This window comes from Schistocerca gregaria, chromosome 1, assembly GCF_023897955.1.
Source record: "Schistocerca gregaria isolate iqSchGreg1 chromosome 1, iqSchGreg1.2, whole genome shotgun sequence".
Lineage (NCBI taxonomy): Eukaryota > Metazoa > Arthropoda > Insecta > Orthoptera > Acrididae > Schistocerca > Schistocerca gregaria.
The window spans coordinates 685,257,392-685,280,221 of NC_064920.1; the positions used below are offsets into that span (position 1 = coordinate 685,257,392).

A 22,830-nucleotide genomic window follows, 5' to 3' on the forward strand; every position below is an offset into this window, starting at 1 on the left:
ACAAAGAGGTGAAAATGCACACTAACTGAGGAGCAAAATATACAAAAGCAATTTAAAAGAGAAATTCTTCTAATAGTATACCATTACAGATGAAAGTTTTGCTATGTAAGAAGATTGCTGATCACCATCACAGAATGCTCAATTTAAAAAGGTCTGATATTCTATTTACACCTGAAAAAGTTCATAACTGACAGATATCACAGTTTGACTGCTCATCATATGTGGAACTTATTAACATTTAAATTTGGTAATGAATTAATCACTATGGCGGTATTTATTTATGATGATTAATGTAAAAGTCGCCCTCCTCGAATACTGTTTCTACATTGTAACTTGAACATCTGAGTTAAATAAACACAAATTTCTTAGATAATTTGTAGATGAGAAACTACACATTTTAAACAACCACAGTTATTGTTTAAGGCTCACTGAACATATTTCAGATATATACAAATACAAATTCTACATTTTTCATATCACTTCACACTCCCAGCCAATATTTAAAATACCAATCTGAATGCAGTTCTCTAAAAATCCCAACAACACTGATGTCTGTAGAATACAACCACGAGTCAAACACTTTTGGCTGATTCTGTAAAACTTCCTAAGTTGTCACTAGCAATTAGATATACATCACTGTACAGTAAAGTTTCTTTGTACTTTAACCATTTTCATCAGCTGAATGTATCACATACCATCAAATACTGAGCAATTACTCGATAATCACTTACAGCCAAAGCATTATAATAGAAAAATAACAATTCTGAGGATCAGATTCAGTTATTCTATCATATAACAGGTACACACAATGTTCAGTGATGGTGCCATCAAGATATCACTCTACAACCATATGAACAACTGGCAACTATATATAGTTAAAAGCAAGATTCCTATATACATTATGTAATGAGGTTTCCAAGCAAGAATGTACTGCTTTTCAACTGTGGAACAGACCTACAAAGGCACAAACAGAAGTATCAGTAAGTTCTAGCTAAAACGCAGAACCAGTGGTGAAAAGAGAAACCACATACACAAAAAAGGATAGAAATGTTATCTAACACTTTAAAATATTGAAGTTCTATCATACTCATATAATTTACTGTCTGCACCTGTATTTCAACAAACACTTCTGCAATGGAATCTAGAATCATGTTTCAGCAAAACTGAATTTAGATAGTTACTTAGGAGTAAATAATTGTACTAAAACTTGAAAAGAACGTACCAACTTTCAACAAATTTATAAAATCTACCAGTTCTATAAAGTTCTATACATACAAACTTCTGCAAACATAGCCATGTGCCTTAAGAACCTACTGTAGAACAATGTGACTGAAGGAATTCCACTACACATCTAGCAAAGTATATTGAATTTGTAGTAAATGCCTACTTCATATGGTCCCTGACTTGCAAAAGACTGCATGCACATAATATGCAACAGTGTCAACTGCAGCTGTTGAAAAGTGACAAAGAAAATAAAAACATTATTAATGTAGATACAAACTCTTACTACAAGTGGTATGTATTATGAAGTATAGTTATATTAAACAGCTCCTGCTGTTGTAATTATGACCTTTCAGTATTACAGCAATATTAATACTGGAGAAACTATTTGTTGAGAAATTCGGCCTAAACAAGTGATTGATAACTTAGGACCAAACTTTTGTTTTATAGCATGAGTAAAAGAAAACACTGCTGGAAAGATTAAGTTTGCCTACAACAAAATAACTATGGAGTCTGTGTCATTTAGAAGACACCTTAGATTCAAGACAGTCATACTTTCTCTAGATTTCTCTCTCTTTCTCATTCATTCATCATTTAACTAATTTCACAAAACTCCTGGGTTTCTCATTCTGTGTAAGAGACTGGCCCCAAAAAACTATCAAACTGATTCAAATTATAATTGCACGTCTGATATTTAATACCTCCTACTGCTTCTGATGCAAATTCTATTTTACTCCTAAAAATACAACAAAATATACCAAAGAAAGAAACAAGACATAAGAGGATGAAGTAATTACAACTCTGCTAATTTTCACCATGAAGAATTTTGCATTATAAAAAATAACTGGAGTGAGCACTGAGGAACTCCAGTAATGACTCAAACTTTAGCTATAAAATAGCTGCTAAATGAAAACCATATTGACATTTGTTGGGGGACAAACCAGAAGAATAATCTGAAAACACAGTACAGAAATATGTATCAGTTCAGAGAATATAGCAACATATGATAGTACTGCTACAGTGCATATTAAATGACAATATGAACAAAATATATTCAGTAACTTAATAGGATACACCAAGTACAAAACACCAAAGATATTTTCTCCGAAGTAGTAAGCAGTACAACTGAAGATGCTACACTACACACCAACATTACAATGATCTTCATCAGTTTACAACAGTATTTGTGTAATGTACAAAAACTATCGAAATCAGATCAGCACAAAAATATATTTCCAAATAACACATTCTTTCAATTTTAATCTCAATTTTTTTTACACCAACCCCAATAAAATATTTTGGGCAAAAACTTAATGTATGTGTATATATTATGACAAAATAATGACTAAGACTTCTTCAAATTGTAATAGTAATATCACTGTAATATAAATTAAACTTTCATAACAGACACAACATTTTAATTATAGAATAACAAACTTTATAAAAACAGCGGCTAACAGGACAATAACTCTGCTCTATTATCTTTAACTATGATTAGAACTTCTGTCAGAAAAATATCTATTTTATAATATTTGTATATAGGTAATGTATTAACAATTACTTGCACTCACAACCTGAGTTTTGTATGCGCTCACTACATTAATTGTTACCACAGCCAAATATCTGTTGAAAAAGAAAACACCTACCAAAGATTTTAAAACAAACACACACACACACACACACACACACACACACACACACACACACACACACACCCAATAATGTACAAATTATGTGAGATTTCTTGGTACCTAAAAGGATTGTTATCAAAATGTTATTCTAAAACTATTTCTGACTGTAATGTACTTTTGACAGACTAACATTTCACAAACGCCCGAGATCAGCACTGTTAAATCCAGTGAGTTATTAGTGTCATTATCTTCAATTGGTAGTATCTTTCTTGCAGTAAGTGGCCAGAGAATGGATTGGCATCTTTACTGCACTTACATTTTGTTTACATGGCACATCACAACTGTGACCAGCAGTCATCCTTGCACCATTTTTGATATACCTTCCTCTTTTTCTGCTATAACAGTTGAATTGTTGACGTGTTTTTAGATTTCAACAATCTCTCAACCTACACAAGTGCATTAATTGTCAGTTTCAGCAACAAGTTGAATATTAATTAAATTTATGATATATTGGCCATCACTTAATGCACACTTCACAACAGCAACTCATTTAATATTTTTCCTTGTCTGTACAATCTTTTGTGCCCAAGAATCAAGTATTTTTATGTAGTCTCATAATTCTGAAACAATTTTTCCTCATATGCACTTACCTGAGGAAGCTAAACATTTGAATGATAGCATGTGTTACAACAGCCCAATTATAGAGCACATCAATAGTACAGGCAAAGAAATACAAAAAACTTTCGAAATTGATGGATAAGAAGTAGACCATGAGCATTTAACATCTATTTTAACAAAACAAAGTTGGCCACTGGCGTAGTTCTTTGTTTAAGGAGACAACTGGAACTTACAAGAACATCACGTTCATCAACAGAAATGAAGGAAGCTTGAAATTTACTTGAATTAAGTGTGCCAACTTGCCTTATCTGCACAGCTGACAGTGTTTCCCAATTTGTTCGCAAGAGTTTATTCAATATCCTCAATATCTGGAACTACTTTTTTTATCTACATCTTAATTTGTATTGTGTTTATTTAATTTTATTTTGTTACTTCTGAAAAAATATTTGTAGCATTTATTATTTGAACAACTGAAAAAGCTGATATAGAGAGGCAGATAGAAGAATTTTAGTTTTCTACCAGCAAATATATAAACTGTCAGCACAGACAGCTAAGATCAGACGAAGACCAGGAGAAAAATGAAGAGGACAAAGAGAAAGGGCAAGAGGGGGACTATAAACATCAAACAGCTGTTTAACTTAAAAATAAAGTAAAAACAAATTCTACTGGATTTAACATTATCTACACAGTATCTCTTTCAAAACTTCCCGCAATTGTATGTACAGAAACTCCCATGAATGAGGTTAGTTACAGGACATACATTCAGTTTAATTTGGCGACTATGCTCTGCATAAAAGAGTATGTTCCGTACTTGCTAACATTTCTAGACACATATGGCTGAGTTTCATGAGGTGTTCAACAGATCTTGACTGTGGTTCACAACGTAGCATGCTCTCATAAATGACTGTTTTCAACATAATATCACAAGCTCACTACTCTCATTCAAAACTATTTGTATGAGATGTTTCAATCTTCACATTAGAATCTACTTCTTTTTCCATACACAGCCTATGCGCCTTGCACTTGTCATGGTGATTGACAATCTCAAGTCTGAAATTACTATTTCCTTCAGCAAACGAAGTTCGTATATCAGGAACTGCACTGCTCCACTTCCGACAATACTTGCAGAACATGGTATTGAGTTGTTCATCATACTGAAGCCACACAAAAGTCTCCATCCAACCATGGCGGAAACGACCTCCTTTGCGAGGCTGTGGTGTGCCAGAATTACAGATCGTACTTCCACTGGTGGACCACCCCTTTTGTGATTTGGTGGACACCGATTGTATTACAGATATTTCTTGCCCAGCTGTTGTTGCAGCTGTACTCTGACCTACCCTTGAACTAGCAGCACGTGATTTGCTATTTCCCTGGCTTGTGCCAGGTGACGCCTTCACAGAAGAACCTGCAAGCAAATTTGGATTCTTCCATACTCTCAGACTCTGTTTGACTCGAGGTGATTGAGTTGTGCTTCCTTGTTGCTGCGAAGAAAATTCACCTGTTGTTGGTGTTGCCAGTTTTGGTAAATCCAATTTCTGATTGACGAGATACTGTTTCAGTGTTTCATGTGGGTGAAGGTAATTAATAGGAGAATGCTGATGATAGCTTGCCGTCTGATCATCACTCCTGTGTGGAGGTTCCAAATTGTGGACAGATTCTGAGAAAGGTGTTATGCCAATGGTTTCATCTGTTTCTCCTCTTCCAAACGCCACATTCGTCTGTCAACAGAGAAGGAAAGTATTTGTCAGTGCCTTGATTTAGTCATATCTCCTTAATTTTTTTGTCTTGCTCACAAAATATTTTATAATGTGTAGTAATCATCCAAATATGAGGCACTATGTGTCCACCAAAATGATTAAACTTATATTTGACAGCATTTTTTCTCTCTTTTCTAGATCAAATCTGGCTTTCGTCTCTCTTCTGAAGATTAAATTCATTGCATGCAGCATTCTTCACTCAATATTTTACTTTTTGTTCTAAATCTTCTGACTAAACATGTTTCGTGTGATTTCTGAACCCACATCTAGAGTCACTTTTTCAATTGCAAACTACCTTGTAGATAGGGCAACAACAGCTGTGAGTAAACACCATCAGTAACAATAAACTACACCAACTGTATTTAATCCTTTATGTTAGATCACTATTGGTTTCATGACACAAGGAACCAGACCTCCAGGTGAAGATTGCCTAACAGTGAATCATGAACGAATAACAACTGTGAGACATCCACTGATATATGTCATTGAATAAAACAGTCATATGCTTGGATTCCAATCCAATACAGCGGATGGGGGCTAAGCAAATTATATCATAGTGATTCACTAGTAAGGTGAAAATATATGACAAAGTATTAAGACCTAACGTGCAGCATGAGAAATCAAGGAATGGTTGCAATAAATGGAGGGATGTTCTAAGCAACCTGGACAAAATGTATCAACTAAATAGCTAATTGACAGAAAAATAGAACATGAAAAACACACTTACCATTTCTCTGGTCTACATGCAAAATATATAATGCTGTAATACATATACACAGTAGTCTTCTTAAGTCACTAAATGCCCTCAGTTGAAGAGTTTCCTTTCGGTTGTTAATTAAAGTAATGTCCAGCATCACTTATATTCTACATATTTTTTTTCTTATTGTATTTAGATATCCCAATATTCTTTGTTCTCATTCACTATTGATGCAGTTCCCCAGAATACCAACTAAATTCAGTTACGCATGTGCATCTTCAGCACATGAGTGAGCCATCTGTAGGCTACCTGTTTACTTTCATGCAGTCAGTCAGAGATAGCAAGTGGTCACATACCCTGTTCCACAACTGCATATAAACCAGAGAAGCAGTAAGTGTATTTTCCATGTTATATTTTTCCATCTATAAGCTATTTACTTGACGCATTTTATCCAAGTTTACTTAGAATATTCCTCCATTCACTGCAACCATTCCTTAATTTTTCAAAGTAGCTGCATATTACACCTGAACAATTTGTCATATATTTTCATCTTACCTTTGGATCCCACTGATATAATTTGTTTGGACCCTATCCGATGTATTGGATTGGAATTCAGGTATCTCACTGTTTTATTCAATGATGGACTGCATTTTAGGGGTGCTTTATTTTGATGGACAACAAATGTCTCTAAGTTCTGAGGTTTTTTAGTTCTAATGTTTTAATTATGTCAGACCAAGTATTTTAATATTCTTATGTAAAAACTTTTCAAGTCTTACAATAAATTAAAAAATTACCAATCAGGATTTTTATTCCTTCTTGATTTATTGTTATTCAGATGTTCACCTGATGATGTGGCTCCTAGTGCCATGAAAATAGTAGAGATATAAAACTAAGGATTAAATACAGCTGAAGCAATTCATTAATACCCAAGATGATGTTTTCAATTCTTCTGACAAAACAAATGTAATATTACTACAAAGAATAATGTGTGTTTAAAGGTGGATCCTCGATTAATATTACAATAAAATTCATAACCCTTCACAAAGATATAAACAAAGAACTTCATTGTAAAAAAAATAAGCAAGCTAAAAGTTGTGTTCAATTGCAGCAAAGAGAGAGAGAGAGAGAGAGAGAGAGAGTGAGTGTGTGTGTGTGTGTGTGTGTGTGTGTGTGTGTGTGTGTGTGTGTGTGTGTTAACCCCTCAAGTGCCGCATCAAACGAGACACAATGAAGAACTTGTAAAATACCAAACAGCTATTTTCAACACAACTACTTTTTACTCCTCAACAAGATGTGACCTTAATCACTTTACAAACGATCATTCTATGGACACAAAAATACCTTCACATTTTATCAGTGCCTCCCCCCCCCCCCCCCAAAAAAAAAGAAGCAAAGTCTGTGGTAGCATTTCCCATGTTCCCTCCATCACAGAAACATTAACAAATCATTAGCTCATCACAGAGCATTTTACGTATCACAAATTTTAATGACTGTGTACTGTTAAACACATGCTACAGAAATAATGAACCTCTTGATACCACTTGTATGGTTTGACCCACAAAATAATTAGAATGGTGTGTATTAACTATTCACTGAAATGTGCAACATACTTGCCATAACAATAATAACAGTTCTTCTTCTCATGACATTACATTCACTGGCTTTCCAACTTGAAACCAAACTTTCACCTCTCAACCTAACCTTTATCATAGACTACAAAACATATCAATAGGTCATCACTATTAAGACATACAGGGTGTCCAGAAAAGGACTCCCTGATTTAAAAATTAAATATCTCGAAAACAAAGATCGATAGAGGAATGCAGTAAATGGTCTGTTTATTGTGAAAGTTGTAAGAAGTTTATACAGCAGCTTGAAATAATAGTTACAAAAGCTGCTAACAGATGGCGCTGTAATCACCATATGTAATGCCTAGTATAAATAGTGATCCGAAGTCCAGAGTGATCAGTTCTACTATTAAAACGTGAAAGGAGGTTAGCGTACCGATGGAAGAGAATAAAACCATCTACTCCATTGAACAACGTGTTTTCCTGGTGTTAGAGTACCACAGGTTAGAAGAGAGTCCTATGGCAACAAGGCGAAGTTTTCAAGCATGATTTAAGTTCCAAAGGACCCGATGCGAAAACCATTCAACAGGCAGCATAACTGATGATCCAGTGGGGCATGTTGGCCGCAAGCAAACCGCAGTTACGCCTGAAAATATCGCCACAGTTTCTGGAATTATTCAGCGAAATCCAATGTAATCCATCCGTAGAATTGCACCTGAGACTGGTTTGAAGCGTTCCAGCGCACAGAAAGTACTGAGAAAGAGCCTACACATGTTTCCATTCAAAATTCAAACGCACCAGACCATACCTGTACAAGCTGTGCAACAAAGGGTTGCCTTTGCTAATCAGATGTTCACAATGATTGATAGTGAAAGATTTGATGTTGGCTGCATCTGGTTTACAGATGAAGCACACTTCCACCTGAATGGATACGAGAATTAGCAGAACTGGCGATTTTGGGGCTCCAAAAAGCCATATTGGTGTGAAGCGAAACCCCTGTATTCTCCTAAAGTTACTGTGTGGGCTGCAGTATGTAGCAGAGGCATTATTGGCCCTTTTTTCATTCGAGAAATGGTCACTGGTGCACATTACATTGCAATTTTGGAACAATTTGTCACCACACAGCAAGCATTAGAGGATCGGAGGATCGACCAGGTACTGAATGGTTTATGCAAGATGGAGCCCGACCACATCGGACCGAACAAGTGTTTCGCTTTCTTGAGGAATACTTCGGGAATCGAGTCATTGCTTTGGAATATCCCAAATTTACTGGTGCAGGCATGGATCGGCCTCCATATTCGCCGGATTTGACTCCCTGTGACTTTTTTTTGTGGGGTACAGTGAAAGACATGGTCTACCCGAAGCATCCTGCCACGCTGGACGAGCTTGAAGCGGCGATCTCTGTGGCATGTGAATCCATTTCAGTTGAGACACTACAAAATGTGATGGTGAATTTCGTTCTTCGTTTGCGCCACCTCTGTAGTGCCAATGGTGAACATTTTGAAAACATTGTGATGTGATTGTTTGCAAAGATTGTTTTCATATGATTATTTCACTTATGTATGCTGATATGAGCTGTACAGCGTACAGCGCCATCTGTTAGCAGCTTTTGTAACTATTATTTCAAACTGCTGCATAAACTTGTTACAGCTTTCACAATAAACATACCGTTTACTGCATTCCTCTATCGATCTTCGTTTTCGAGATATTTAATTTTGAAATCAGGGAGCCTTTTTCTGGACACCCTATATCACATTAGTTGGTTCCGCTAGCTCACAACAGACCTTCACCTTGGAATCCAATTTCTGGATACACTACAGATAAGTAACTACACAGCACAATCTAAAATATAATAGAGGAAAAAATTATAATCAATGTTCTATCTCTGTTTGTGCAAGTATCTTTCTTTCTTTTTTTCTTTCTTTGTCTGAGCTCACTCTTCCTGTAGTCCTCCTATTGATCTTTGTTTGTAGTATGGTTTGTGTGTCAGTATTCTGGTTTTCACTGTTTTGCTTTTATATCATATACCGTTATTTGGTTCTCTTATATCTTCGTTAATTTCTGTGATCCATTTAATGTTGCTCTTACTATTCCACAATTTTTCTATTATTTTCTTACTAAATCTGCTTTCTGGTGTTCTCATCAGACGTCAGCAGGATGAGATGTGTTTTTCCCTGATAGTGCTTGTCATTGGTCCTATTTTACTGTATACTGTTACATTCATAGCTATTCTCCAAAGCCCATTTCCTTGATACTGTTTATTTATGCATGTCCTAATTACTCTTCTTTCTACCTTTAATGTTTTGTCAAATTCTGCAGTACTTGTGGTTTTCAAGATGGTTTCAGCTGCATATGTTATTTCTGGCTATGTTTTTATTGTTGTATGTGTTTTTGGTAATGTAATTTCCTTTGTTCCGTTTTTTTATTCTATTTTGCTGTGTTGGTTTCTCATTTTGACTGTATATTCCGATTTCAGTTAAACACTTAAATTCATTAACAATTTTGATTTTCTGTTCTTCTACTGTAATTGTTTGCAACTGGTGGATCAATTAACATAATATCTACCTTTTGAAATGATATTCCCAGGCCACTTTTCTGCGCTATTTCTTCTAGTCATTTAACTTCTTTGGTTCCTTCAACATTGATGGCCTAGGGAAGCAAGATCAACAGCAAATCATAACCAGTTTAAAATTATATCTTTTTGCATTTCCAATTCCTACGTTTTTGAGCCATTCTTTTACCATTCTCTCATTATGTATTTCAGTGCATTGTTGAACAGCAATGATGATAGGTAAGTCACCCTGTCTTAACCCTGATTTGGTGGAGATTGACTGAGAAATTTCTCCTCTAAATCTGATTTTCTATTTGGTGTTCTTTAGAGTAAGTTCTATTAGTTTAATTAGTTTTGAATGGCATCCTAGATTCCCACAAATTTTTAATGCTGGAGTCTATGGAGACAGTTAAATGTTTTCTTAAAGTCTTTAAGTGTTACTGCCAGAGGTTTGTTCAGTTTCCTGTAGTATCCTATAATGAATTTTAAACCAACAATCTGCTCTGTACGACTTCATGGTCTGAAACTTCCCTGGTATTCCTGAACACTGCATACGCGACGCCCGCATGCACACGCGTGCGCACTGGGAAAGATGTGCTGCCAGATGGGGACGGGAGTGGCGTGGGGTGGGAGGGGAGAGGGCCAAGAAGAGAAAAACAGGGAAAGGACTAGGCAGATGAGTCAGGGGGATAAAACGTGAGGTTGAAGTCGGAGCGGGGAAGACGATAGAGGAAGGTTGAAGTGGGGGAGGGAGGGAGTTACAAGAACAAAGGATATGCTTTAGGGAGAGCTACTACCTGCTCAATTAAGAAAAGCTGATGTGGGTGGGAAGGATACAGATGGCATGGACTGTGAAGCAGCCACTGAAACTACACATGCCATGTTGCTTGGCATGCTCAGCAACTGGTTGTCCTAGCTGTCTCATTGGCACAGTCAAGTAATGCAGAGGAATGTTTATGCACAGGAATAGCTTGTTAGAGGATACCCACAAAGAATACTGCACAGTAGTTGCAGCTAAGTTGGCAGACTACAGGGGTGCATTCATGATAGGCCCTGGCTCTGACAGGGTAGAAAATGGCTGTTCCAGGACTGGAGTAAGTGGTAGTGAGAGGATGTATGAGACAGGCCTTGCCTCTAGGTCTTCTATATGCATGTATAAGCATGTGGCACGAAGTTGGGAGCAGGAGTGGAATGATGATGGAAATTGATATTGCATAGGTTGAGTGAGTGATATAATACCATTGTGGCTGAGGTAGAGAAGACATTTCTCATTTCAAGGGACAATGAGAAATCCTGGATGTTACTGAGTCACAAGAGGGGCACCCCCTTGTGGTCATTCAGTGGGTATTTGATACCAAGAGCTGCACTCATTTGTGGCTTATCAGTGGCTATGTAGGGGATGGTAGGTGGGAGACAAAGTGCTGGAGATCTGTTCTGGACAACATGAGGAGGGTGATTTCACTCTGTGCAGGTCTCAGCATCATCATTAACACATTTGAAGAGGGACTGCTTGCCACTGCAGATGAAAACACTATTGGTATGGTAGGGATTTCTTAGTATGGAAACTAAGATTTGGTTAAAAACAGCTTGGGAGCTGCTGATGCATGTCTACTGGCTGGTTAATTTGTCCCTCTGTGTCTAAATATTTTCTTCTCATCTTTAAGTGTGTGGTATTCTTACAGACTATTAATGCTACATATGTTGTAAGCGCATCTTCTCTTTGCTCTTCGGCTTCTTATTCCTCTAAAAGTAGAAACAAGAAAATTTGAAGTAGATAGTATGTCTACATAAACATCTAATCAATCTTCGCAGTAAATCAACATTTCGATACTGTCATAATTACTCTACTATGATCAGACACCTATGTTTAATTTAATTTGTACTAATACAAATTAAATGTGTTTAAAACTGGAAGTAAGTGCAAGTCTTCATTCTGAATCCATTGGAACATGAACAGCCTCAGTGCAACATACACAGGATAAAACCACAAAAATTGACGACCTTCAAATTATTCACTCAGAAGGAAGAAATATCAAAGTCATTTGCCTAAATGAACACTACCTTAAGAAAGATTCAGTCACAGTTTTAAACAAATTAGAAAACAGAATCCATGGTGCCTCCTGTATACTGATTAATAACTCGTTAGAATATAGAGCCTCCCCCCATGAACCATGGACCTTGCCGTTGGTGGGGAGGCTTGCGTGCCTCAGCGATACAGATAGCCATAACGTAGGTGCAACCACAACGGAAGGGTATCTGTTGAGAGGCCAGACAAACGTGTGGTTCCTGAAGAGGGGCAGCAGCCTTTTCAGTAGTTGTAGGGGCAACAGTCTGGATGATTGACTGATCTGGCCTTGTAACAATAACCAAAACGGCCTTGCTGTGCTGGTACTGCGAACGGCTGAAAGCAAGGGGAAACTACTTTCCCGAGGGCATGCAGCTTTACTGTATGATTAAATGATGATGGCGTCCTCTTGGGTAAAATATTCCGGAGGTAAAATAGTCCCCCATTCGGATCTCCGGGCGGGGACTACTCAAGAGGATGTTGTTATCAGGAGAAAGAAAACTGGCGTTCTACGGATCGGAGCGTGGAATGTCAGATCCCTTAATCGGGCAGGTAGGTTAGAAAATTTAAAAAGGGAAATGGATAGGTTAAAGTTAGATATAGTGGGAATTAGTGAAGTTCGGTGGCAGGAGGAACGAGAGTTCTGGTCAGGTGACTACAGGGTTATAAACACAAAATCAAATAGGGGTAATGCAGGAGTAGCTTTAATAATGAATGGGAAAATAGGAATGCGGGTAAGCTACTACAAACAGCATAGTGAACGCATTATTGTGGCAAAGATAGATATGAAGCCCACACCTACTACAGTAGTACAAGTTTATATGCTAACCAGCTCTGCAGATGATGAAGAAATTGAAGAAATGTATGATCAAATAAAAGAAATTATTCAGATAGTGAAGGGAGATGAAAATTTAATAGACATGGGTGACAGGAATTTGGTAGTAGGAAAAGGGAGAGAAGGAAACGTAGTAGGTGAATATGGACTGGGGCAAAGAAATGAAAAAGGAAGCCACCTGGTAGAATTTTGCACAGAGCACAACTTAATCATAGCCAACACTTGGTTCAAGAATCATAAAAGACTGTATACATGGAAGAACCCTGGAGATACTAAAAGGTATCAGATAGATTATATAATGGTAAGACAGAGATTTAGGAACCAGGTTTTAAATTGTAAGACATTTCCAGGGGCAGATGTGGACTCTGACCACAATCTATTGGTTATGACTTGTAGATTAAAACTGAAGAAACCGCAAAAAGGTGGGAATTTGAAGAGATGGGACATGGATAAACTAAAAGAACCAGAGGTTGTACAGAGTTTCAGGCAGAGCATAAGGGAGCAATTGACAAGAATGGGGGAAAGAAATACAGTAGAAGTAGAATGGGTAGCTCTGAGGGATGAAGTAGTGAAGGCAGCAGAGGATCAAGTAGGTAAAAAGATGAGGGCTAGTAGAAATCCTTGGTTAACAGTAGAAATATTGAATTGATGAAAGGAGGAAATATGAAAATGCAGCAAATGAAGCAGACAAAAAGGAATACAGACCTCTCAAATATGAGATCGACAGGAATTGCAAAATGGCTAAGCAGGGATGGCTAAGAGGACAAATGTAAGGATGTAGAGGCTTATCTCGCTAGGGGTAAGATAGATAATGCCTACAGGAAAATTAAAGAGACCTTTGGAGATAAGGGAACCACTTGTATGAACATCAAGCAGAAAGGTGGAAGGAGTATACAGAGGGTCTGTACAAGGGCGATGTACTTGAGGACAATATTATGGAAATGCAGGAGGATGTAGATGAAGTCAAAATGGGAGATACGATACTCTGTGTAGAGTTTGACAGAGCACTGAAAGACCTGAGTCGAAACAAGGCCCCAGGAGTGGACAACATTCCATTGGAACTACTGACAGCCTTGGGAGAGCCAGTCCTAACAAAACTCTACCGTCGGGTGAGCAAGATGTATGAGACAGGCGAAATACCCTCAGACTTCAAGAAGAATATAATAATTCCAATCCCAAAGAAAGCAGGTGTTGACAGATGTGAAAATTACCAAACTATCAGTTTAATAAGTCACAGCTGCAAAATACTAACAAGAATTCATTACAAACGAATGGAAAAACTTGTAGAAGCCGACCTCGGGAAGATCAGTTTGGATTCCGTAGAAATGTTTGAACACGTGAGGCAATACTGACCCTACGACTTATCTTAGAAGAAAGATTAAGGAAAGGCAAACCTACGTTTATAGCATTTGTAGACTTAGAGAAAGCTTTTGACAATGTTGACTGGAATACTCTCTTTCAAATTCTGAAGGTAGCAGGGGTAAAATACAGGGAGCGAAAGTCTATTTACAATTTGTACAGAAACCAGATGGCAGGTATAAGAGTTGAGGGGCATGAAAGGGAAGTAGTGGTTGGGAAGGGAGTGAGACAGGGTTGTAGCCTAACCCCGATGTTATTCAATCTGTATATTGAGCAAGCAGTAAACGAAACAAAAGAAAAATTTGGAGTAGGTATTACAATCCATGGAGAAGAAATAAGAACTTTGAGGTTCGCCGATGACATCGTAATTCTGTCAGAGACAGCAAAGGACTTGGAAGAGCAGTTGAACGGAATGGATAGTGTCTTGAAAGGAGGATATAAGATGAACATCAAAAAAGTCGAGTGATGCTGAGGGAATTAGATTAGGAAATGATACACTTAAAGTAGTAAAGGAGTTTTGCTATTTGGGGAGCAAAATAACTGATGATGGTCGAAGTAGAGAGGATATAAAATGTAGACTGGCAATGGCAAGGAAAGCATTTCTGAAGAAGAGAAATTTGTTAACATCGAGTATAGATTCAAGTGTCAGGAAGTCATTTCTGAAAGTATTTGTATGGAGTGTAGCCATGTATGGAAGTGAAACATGGACGATAAATAGTTTGGGCAAGAAGAGAATAGAAGCTTTCGAAATGTGGTGCTACAGAAGAATGCTGAAGATTAGATGGGTAGATCACATAACTAATGAGGAAGTATTGATTAGGATTGGGGTGAAGAGAAGTTTGTGGCACAACTTGACCAGAAGAAGGGATCGGTTGGTAGGACATGTTCTGAGGCATCAAAAGATCACCAATTTAGTATTGGAGGGCAGCGTAGAGGGTAAAAATCGTAGAGGGAGACCAAGAGATGACTACACTAAGCAGATTCAGAAGGATGTGGGTTGCAGTGGGTTCTGGGAGATGAAGAAGCCTGCACAGGATAGAGTAGCATGGAGAGCTGCATCAAACCAGTCTCAGGACTGAAGACCACAACAACAACAACAACAACAACAGAATATAGAGAGATGATTTTCATCTTCTTAACGAAGATCTTATATTTGAAAGTTGCTTTGTAGAACTAGAACAACATAATATTATCATCATCTCAAAATATAGGATTCCAGGTAGTGATGTGGCTAAATTATTTTTTGAGACATTCCAGGGTCTCCTACAGAAACTCACAAAAGAAAAGAGGGAAAAATATTAATTGCTGCTGATTTTAACATAAATATGGCAAGTGAAACAAACTTGTCAACCAAGTTAGCTGACTTTATTCAAGAATATGGCTTTAGACTCAATTTCACCAGTGTAAATGAGTGAACTGCAATGTATATAAACAATATTTTAACAAATTATACATGTAATGACATTGCCATAGACTTTGGTATCTCAGATCACTCTGCTTTGCTTATTGAATTACTGAAAGTAAATAAAGCAAATGGAAAATGTTTCATGAAAAGATAGTTCAGGGAAGAGAACATACACTTGTTCTGTTGTAGACTGAGAGGGGTGAGCTGGTCACTACAACATGAAACTTTATGTTCAAAAAATTTTGATACATTCTTAAAAAGCCTTTTGTGTGTCTTCAATGAAAATTTTTCAGTAAATAAATCCAAGGCAGATGGTCAGTTGTCAAATCAGAACTTGGAATCAATCCTATAGCCCAGGAAACTTCTAAAATAGAGATAAAAGACAAAATAATTGTAAATCCTGCTCCAATATAAGAAAATTTTAATTTTTTTATAACAGTAACAAAATCTGACGATGTAAATGTAGACTCTTATCAAGATAACGTACATTTATTTGCGATGTAAATGTTGACTTGTATCAAGATAATGTACATTTATTTGGGTCAAGTCAGAGCATGAGAATCTTGTCAGCCCCTATTAAGAGATGTAAACATACTACGTGCTCCCTCAGTGTATTTATATGAAATAATTCTTTTCACAAATAATAATCCAGAATTATTTGCCCCAAATAACTTCCAGCAAGGATATGAAACCAGTAACAAAGAAAGTTTTTGCGCAGATCCCGCAATATATGTGGAAGAAAATATACAATAACTTAAAAAAGACAAATTTTCAAAAGATTGAAACTGATTCAGTAAAAAGAAAACTATATAGCACTCTGGCACAAAAATGCCATTACTCTACTGATGAATCTTTTAACCATGATCTGACTATTTCAGCAGGATAAAAATTAACAGTATATACAGTGTGTACGTAAAGTCCAGGAACACTTTCAATTATTTATTACACAAGAACTAAACATTGTACAGATGTCATATATATTGCATTTTGAAGAGAAACTCTTAATTTTCTTCTTTTTTTTACAAACATTCGATATGCGAACCATGAGTGAACCGGCAGACATCAATACAGTAATCAAAATCTTGCCACACCCATCCCAGCATGGCATTGTCGACTGTGGCAGTTGGTTCCTGTATTCTCTCCTGAAGCTCTGTTACATCAAGTGGCAGATGGGGTACATACACCAGATCTTTAATGTGTCCTCACAGAAAAAAGTCACATGGAGTGAGATCTGGTGTAACTGCAAACAAAACTCAAAACGCTTGCCTTTGTCATCGTCAATGAGCCTCTGCACTAGCTCCAATTTGAATAGTTTCATAGACAGCTTCTGTCGCAGGACTTTCCACACTGTCACTGGAGCCATTTTGAGTTCAGGACTCCTTAGGAAAGTCTCTCATACGCACTCCACATTCACTTCACTCACACTGGGATGTCCACTTCTTTCTGCCGGGCACAAGCAACCCATCATAACGAATTTGTTGTGTCAGTGGTAAATGGCATTCCTTGTTGGTGGCTTCTTACCATACTTTGCTCTAAACATCCGCTGAACAGCTGTAGCATACTTGTTTTTGTCGAAATCCAACACACAGAAAGCTCGCTCCACACCTGAACTCGCCATGTTTGCGACTAGCGCTGACTACTGGCAAAGTAACAGTAAATTATGTATTCCATGTACAACCTATTATAGTTACAAGCTTGATGACTGCAAAATAAATCAATGATTTGACATATATGTTATGAGACAATAAAATTCTGATTCTGCATGTCTTACTACAAGAGACATTAGAGTGATAACCTACTCAGGGTCTAAGAAAGGAACTCTAGTAACATGAGGAAACAAAATATTGCTGTAACAGGATCAAAGACAGATATTTTTCAATGTTGTGACCTACAGCACTATTTCCCTCTGCTTAAAATATTTACGCTATCTGAACAAGAAACATCTCTATTGACCTTTTAGTGTTGCATAGCTATTATGCTTCAATAATCGGGTGTGGGCTTTCAATGAAATGGTCGAAGCAAAGTGAAACAGAATAATATGCACATCTGACTAAAGTCACGTTTTCACATTAACACACTCAACAACACTTCTGCATTCAAGCACTCCAATATCAAACACCACACTAATTAGGCTCCATTTTCAAATGATGTCATTGGTATGTCAATGTCCTAACCTGCATTCTGCCACGCGTATTGTAAGACAGGCTTTCACTTCACTGCAGAAAACTGGTTTTATAGTACAGATTGAAATCTGATGATTAAATGACAATCTTGTAACTCTACTTGTGGTTTTTCACATTGAAGCCTTACAAAGTCAATTATCATTATCGTGTGGAGATTATATTGTCTAAAGAAGTACACATCAAATGGTTAGCATTATATTGCTATCTTCAGTGGTAACATCTTGGGTGCAACATCCTTGTTTGGAAAACTTTCATCTAACAGAGTATGCTCTTTATGACCTGACTAGATATCACTCTGCAACAGACTCTTTGCATCATTTCTACATCTACATCTACTCCCACATTTATACTCTGCAAACCACCATGAGGTACATGGCAGAGGGTACATCCCATTGTACCTGCTACTAGGATTTCTTCCTGTTACAGTCATGTATGGAGCATGGGGAGAACGATTGTTCGAATGCCTCTGTGCATGCAGTAATTAATCTTTTCCTCAGGACCGCAATGTGAGTAACGCAAGGGGATTGTAGTATATTCCTAGAGTAATCATTTGAAGCTGGCTCTTGAAACTTTGTTAATACACTTTGTAGGGATAGCTTACGTCTCTCTTCAACAGTCTCCAGGCCAGTTCCTTCAGTATCTCTGTGACACTCTCCAAGAATTAAACATATCTGTAGTCATTCCTCCTGCCCTTGTCTGTATATGTTCAATATCAATCCGGTATGGGTCCCACGTACTTGAGCAATATTCTAGAACTGGTCACAAGATTGATTTTTATGCAATCTCCTTTGTGGACTGACGAGCAATATTCTAGAACTGGTCGCAAGATTGATTTTTATGCAATCTCCTTTGGGGACTGACTGTACTTCCCCAGTAGTCTATCAATAACCCAAAGTCTATGACCTGTTTTACCCACAACAATCTATGTGATCATTCCATTTCATGTCCAAACAAAGTGTTACACCCAGGTATTTGCACGAGTTGGACAATTCCAACAGTGACACATTGATATTATAGTCATAGTGTATTAAGTTTCTTCATTTTGTGAAGTGCCAAATTTTACATTTCTGAACATTTACAGAAATCTGCCAATCTTTGCACCACTTTAAAATCTTATAAAGATCTGACTGAATATTTATGCAGCTTCTTTCAGACAGTACTTCATTATAGATAACTGCATCTTATGCAAAAAGGCTGATTTTACTATTAATCCATCGATCGAAGATAACATGCTGTGTGCTCCCTAACAAAAAGTCCTCAATCCAGTCTCAATTTACATTTGATACCCCCCTATGACCATATTTTTGACAGTAAACATAGATGTGGTACTGAGTCAAATGTTTTCGGAAATCAAGAAATACTGCATCTACCTAATTGCCCCAATTTAAAGATTCCATTATGTTGTGAGAAAAGTGCGAGTTGGGTTTCACATGACTGATATTTTCGAAATCCATGGTGGTTGGTATTGAGGAGGTCATTCTGTTAAAGATACCTCCTCATTATATTTGAGCTCAGAAGGTCTCTCAGATCTACAACAAATCGATGTCACTGGGCACAGTGTTTTGTTCAAGCGATCTATGATAAATTATAATTAGAAAAGGGGTAACTCGTAAAACTACAAATTCAGTATAGTATCTGACAGGGATTCCATCAGGGCCTGGAGCTTTCTTCAATTTTGACTTCAGCTGTTTCTCAACATCACTGAGACCAATACTTAGTTCATTCATCTTTTCAGCGGTATGAGGATTAAATTGGGGCAATTATACTGGGTTTTCCTTTGTAAAGAAACATTTGAAAACAAAGTTATGCACTTCAGCTTTTGCTTTGTTACTCTCAATTTAGGTTCCTGTCTCATTCGTTAGGGACTGGACACTAACTTTGGTGCCACTAAACAGCCTTTACATACAGCCAGAATTTCTTTGGGTTCTGTGAAAGGGTCACTTGGCAATATTTTGCTATGGCAGTCATTGAAGACATCATACGTTGCACTCTTGACAGCCAAACATGTATCATTTAGCATCTCTCTATCTATAGCCCTATGCTTTGTTTCACACCTATCATGCAGTAATCTCTGTTTCCCTAGAAAGTTTCTTTACAGTAACACTATACCACTGAGATGCTCTCTCATTATGAACTGTTCTACTGGGTACATTTCTATCCAGTGCATGATCAACTGTTCTTTTAAACCTGGGCCAGAGTTCCTCTACATGCTCCTGCCCTGTGTTCAAAGTTTCAGGTTCCTCATTGAGATATGACACTAACGATTTTTTTTTTGTCTAGTTTACTGAACATATACATCTTTCTCCTTGTTTTATTTGTCTTTTGTTCTTTGATTATCACTGTTGCCACTGTATCGTGGTCACTGATACCAGTTTCAATACAGACATCCTTGAAGAAGTCAGGTCTATTTGTTGTCATTGATCCAATATATTTCCATCATGAGTGGGGTTCCTAACAATCCGTTCTAGGTAGTTTTCAGAGAAAGCATTTAGACAAGTTTTACATGTCTTATCAGACCCACCACTAACAAAATTGTCATTTTCGCAACTGATTGTTGGATGCTTAAAGCCTTCACCAATGATTACAGTATGATTGGAGAACTTAAGTAAAAGTGAACTCAGGTTTTCTCTGAAGTTTTCAGTTACTTCAGGAGATGAGTCTGGTGGGCAATAAAAGAATACAATCATCATATTATGCCCACCCCTGGTACTGCATCTCGCCCAAATAATCTCACATGCAGCTTCAATTTCTATCTCAGTGGATTTGAGTTTCTCGTCTACTGTGACAAATACACCACTTCCATTTCCCATTTGCCTATCCTTTTGATATACACTTAAATTTTTCCCAAAAATCTACTGCTGTCAATTTCAGGATTCAAACAGCTTTCTGAACCTAGTATTATGTGAGCTTCACTGCTTCTCACTGGCACTTCACTTCAAACTCACACATGTTCACCAAGGACTGTAGTCAGAAACCTTTTAATGTGCTCTTTTGCCAAATTTTCCGCTTTTGTTGCTTCCTCATGAATGTTTCATGGGCATGTTACTTGAAGTTTCTTTTAATTATTTGGGCCAAAAGTGCCCTTGTGGCTCTTGAAAACAGTTATAGAGCTTGTTATCTAATCTACCATACACTGATAAAGCCACATCAATTTTAGAGCTGTGTGTAGAGCTATGCACAGACTATAACACACTAGCTGTAGTTTTCTGTCCTCTGAAAGACATTGTTGACATTGAAGATAGTTCATAATAAGACTTTGGTTACTATTCCAGACATTTTTGTTGTCCACACTACAGCCGTTAAGATTTTTGTATTTCCTCCTATTCCAGACATTTTTGTTGTCCACACTACAGCCATTAAGATTTTTGTATTTCCTCCAACAATCCTTGTGCCTTCTGATGAATACTGTGATCTTCTCATATGTTTTTGTGTGTGATGAATGTAGCAATAAACTGGAGGAAATGCCATTAAGAATTAAATTTGTTGGTAAAAGTAGCTGAGGCTGTGAAATTGTCCAGGCCAATGACTTTGGACACTTCTAGTGCCCACATTTGCAGATGCCAACAGTGAACAGCAGATCTATACCCTCTTGCCGTATGAAATTGTGATATTAAGTACCTTTTTCAAGTTTTTAACTGTGACAGCCTGTTTTCCCTTCATTGATCTCAATCTCGCATTTTGCTGGTCAATCTAATATTACCTTGTAATCAGATTTGTTTTGCAGGCACTTACAGTGCCTCATAAGTTTTCCATAGGAACTGAAACCACAATTGTAATAATCTTCATAAATGTTGTCCTGTATGTTGTCATCAATCTCTTGTAATATGCTGGTCCCTGAAATTTTAAGTGGAGATGGCTCATACTCACTTCCACTCACTTCCTGTTGGTCTGGATGAGCCATTTCAGGTACAGGGTTTTACTTTTCTTCAATATCACTATACCTGTCCTGTGCATCTTCTTACATTTCTGTATTATCCCCTTCGTGTGTCTGAATTATTATTATGTTTAACACAATTGTGAACTACATACCTTTGACTCTGTTTATGTTTCACTATCCGATATGTCACAGTTTTGTGTCTAATATTTTGACAACATTCATGGTATTAATTTGCTTCCGATACCAATGTTCACTCTTTACACTCTAACCCACAACTTAACACTCCAAAAGACTGATCTCCTATTGCAGCTATGCTAGTCACACAACCAGAGTAAGTACTTGTTTGTGCAGGTACAACATGCACCTGATGGTAGCACTAGCAGACAACATCTGTAATTTGCATAAGAACTGCTAATAATACTGTTTTTGGAATGAGCAGTTTATATTCCACACACATTTTCATGCGATTCTGAGCACTCAAGGACACCCACTTCCCTTTCAAGATCCACATACTGAGTAATGTAAAATGGCTCTGAGCACTATGGGACTTAACATCTATGGTCATCAGTCCCCTAGAACTTAGAACTACTTAAACCTAACTAACCTAAGAACATCACACAACACCCAGTCATCACGAGGCAGAGAAAATCCCTGACCCTGCCGGGAATCGAACCCGGGAACCCGGGCGTGGGAAGAAACTGAGTAATGTAAACTGTGAAAGTGATTGAAAACAATTACAGAGTACACAATTTTATGCATGAAAAGATGTTTTTGCACTCTTAATCTTTTTTTTTTTTAATTTCATTACCTTGCACTCTTCATCTTTTTTTAATTTCATTACCTCCCAGTAGAACTTGAGATATTTTCCTGCTGTACCAACTATGAAGATACCAAAATTAAGCAAAAATCCTATACATATAAAAAGTTACAAAATAATAAAAATAATTTCCCTGAATGTGTTAAAATTATTTATTAGAGTGCTTGGTTCAAAATTACATAATATATGGTCTGAATCAGTGTGCTATATCTGTGCATTACCGGGAAATTAAGGACCTCAGTTTGG

The 22,830-nt window shown here is 37.2% G+C and overlaps 1 protein-coding gene across 7 annotated transcripts in view; it reads right to left on the reverse strand.

Moving 5' to 3' along the window:
* The window catches only part of LOC126364371 (protein tramtrack, beta isoform-like), a 434,570-nt gene that overhangs the window by 369,487 nt on the left and 42,253 nt on the right, over positions 1 to 22,830 (reverse strand). The window contains exon 4 of one of the 7 annotated variants that reach the window (XM_050008049.1): positions 961 to 5,188. The exons of the other annotated variants lie outside the window; for them this stretch is intronic. Coding sequence (XP_049864006.1) covers positions 4,409 to 5,188 — 780 coding nt within the window. The 3' untranslated portion in view covers positions 961 to 4,408. Of the gene's footprint in view, positions 1 to 960; positions 5,189 to 22,830 lie in introns of those variants that run through there. 7 annotated transcript variants of the gene reach the window in all.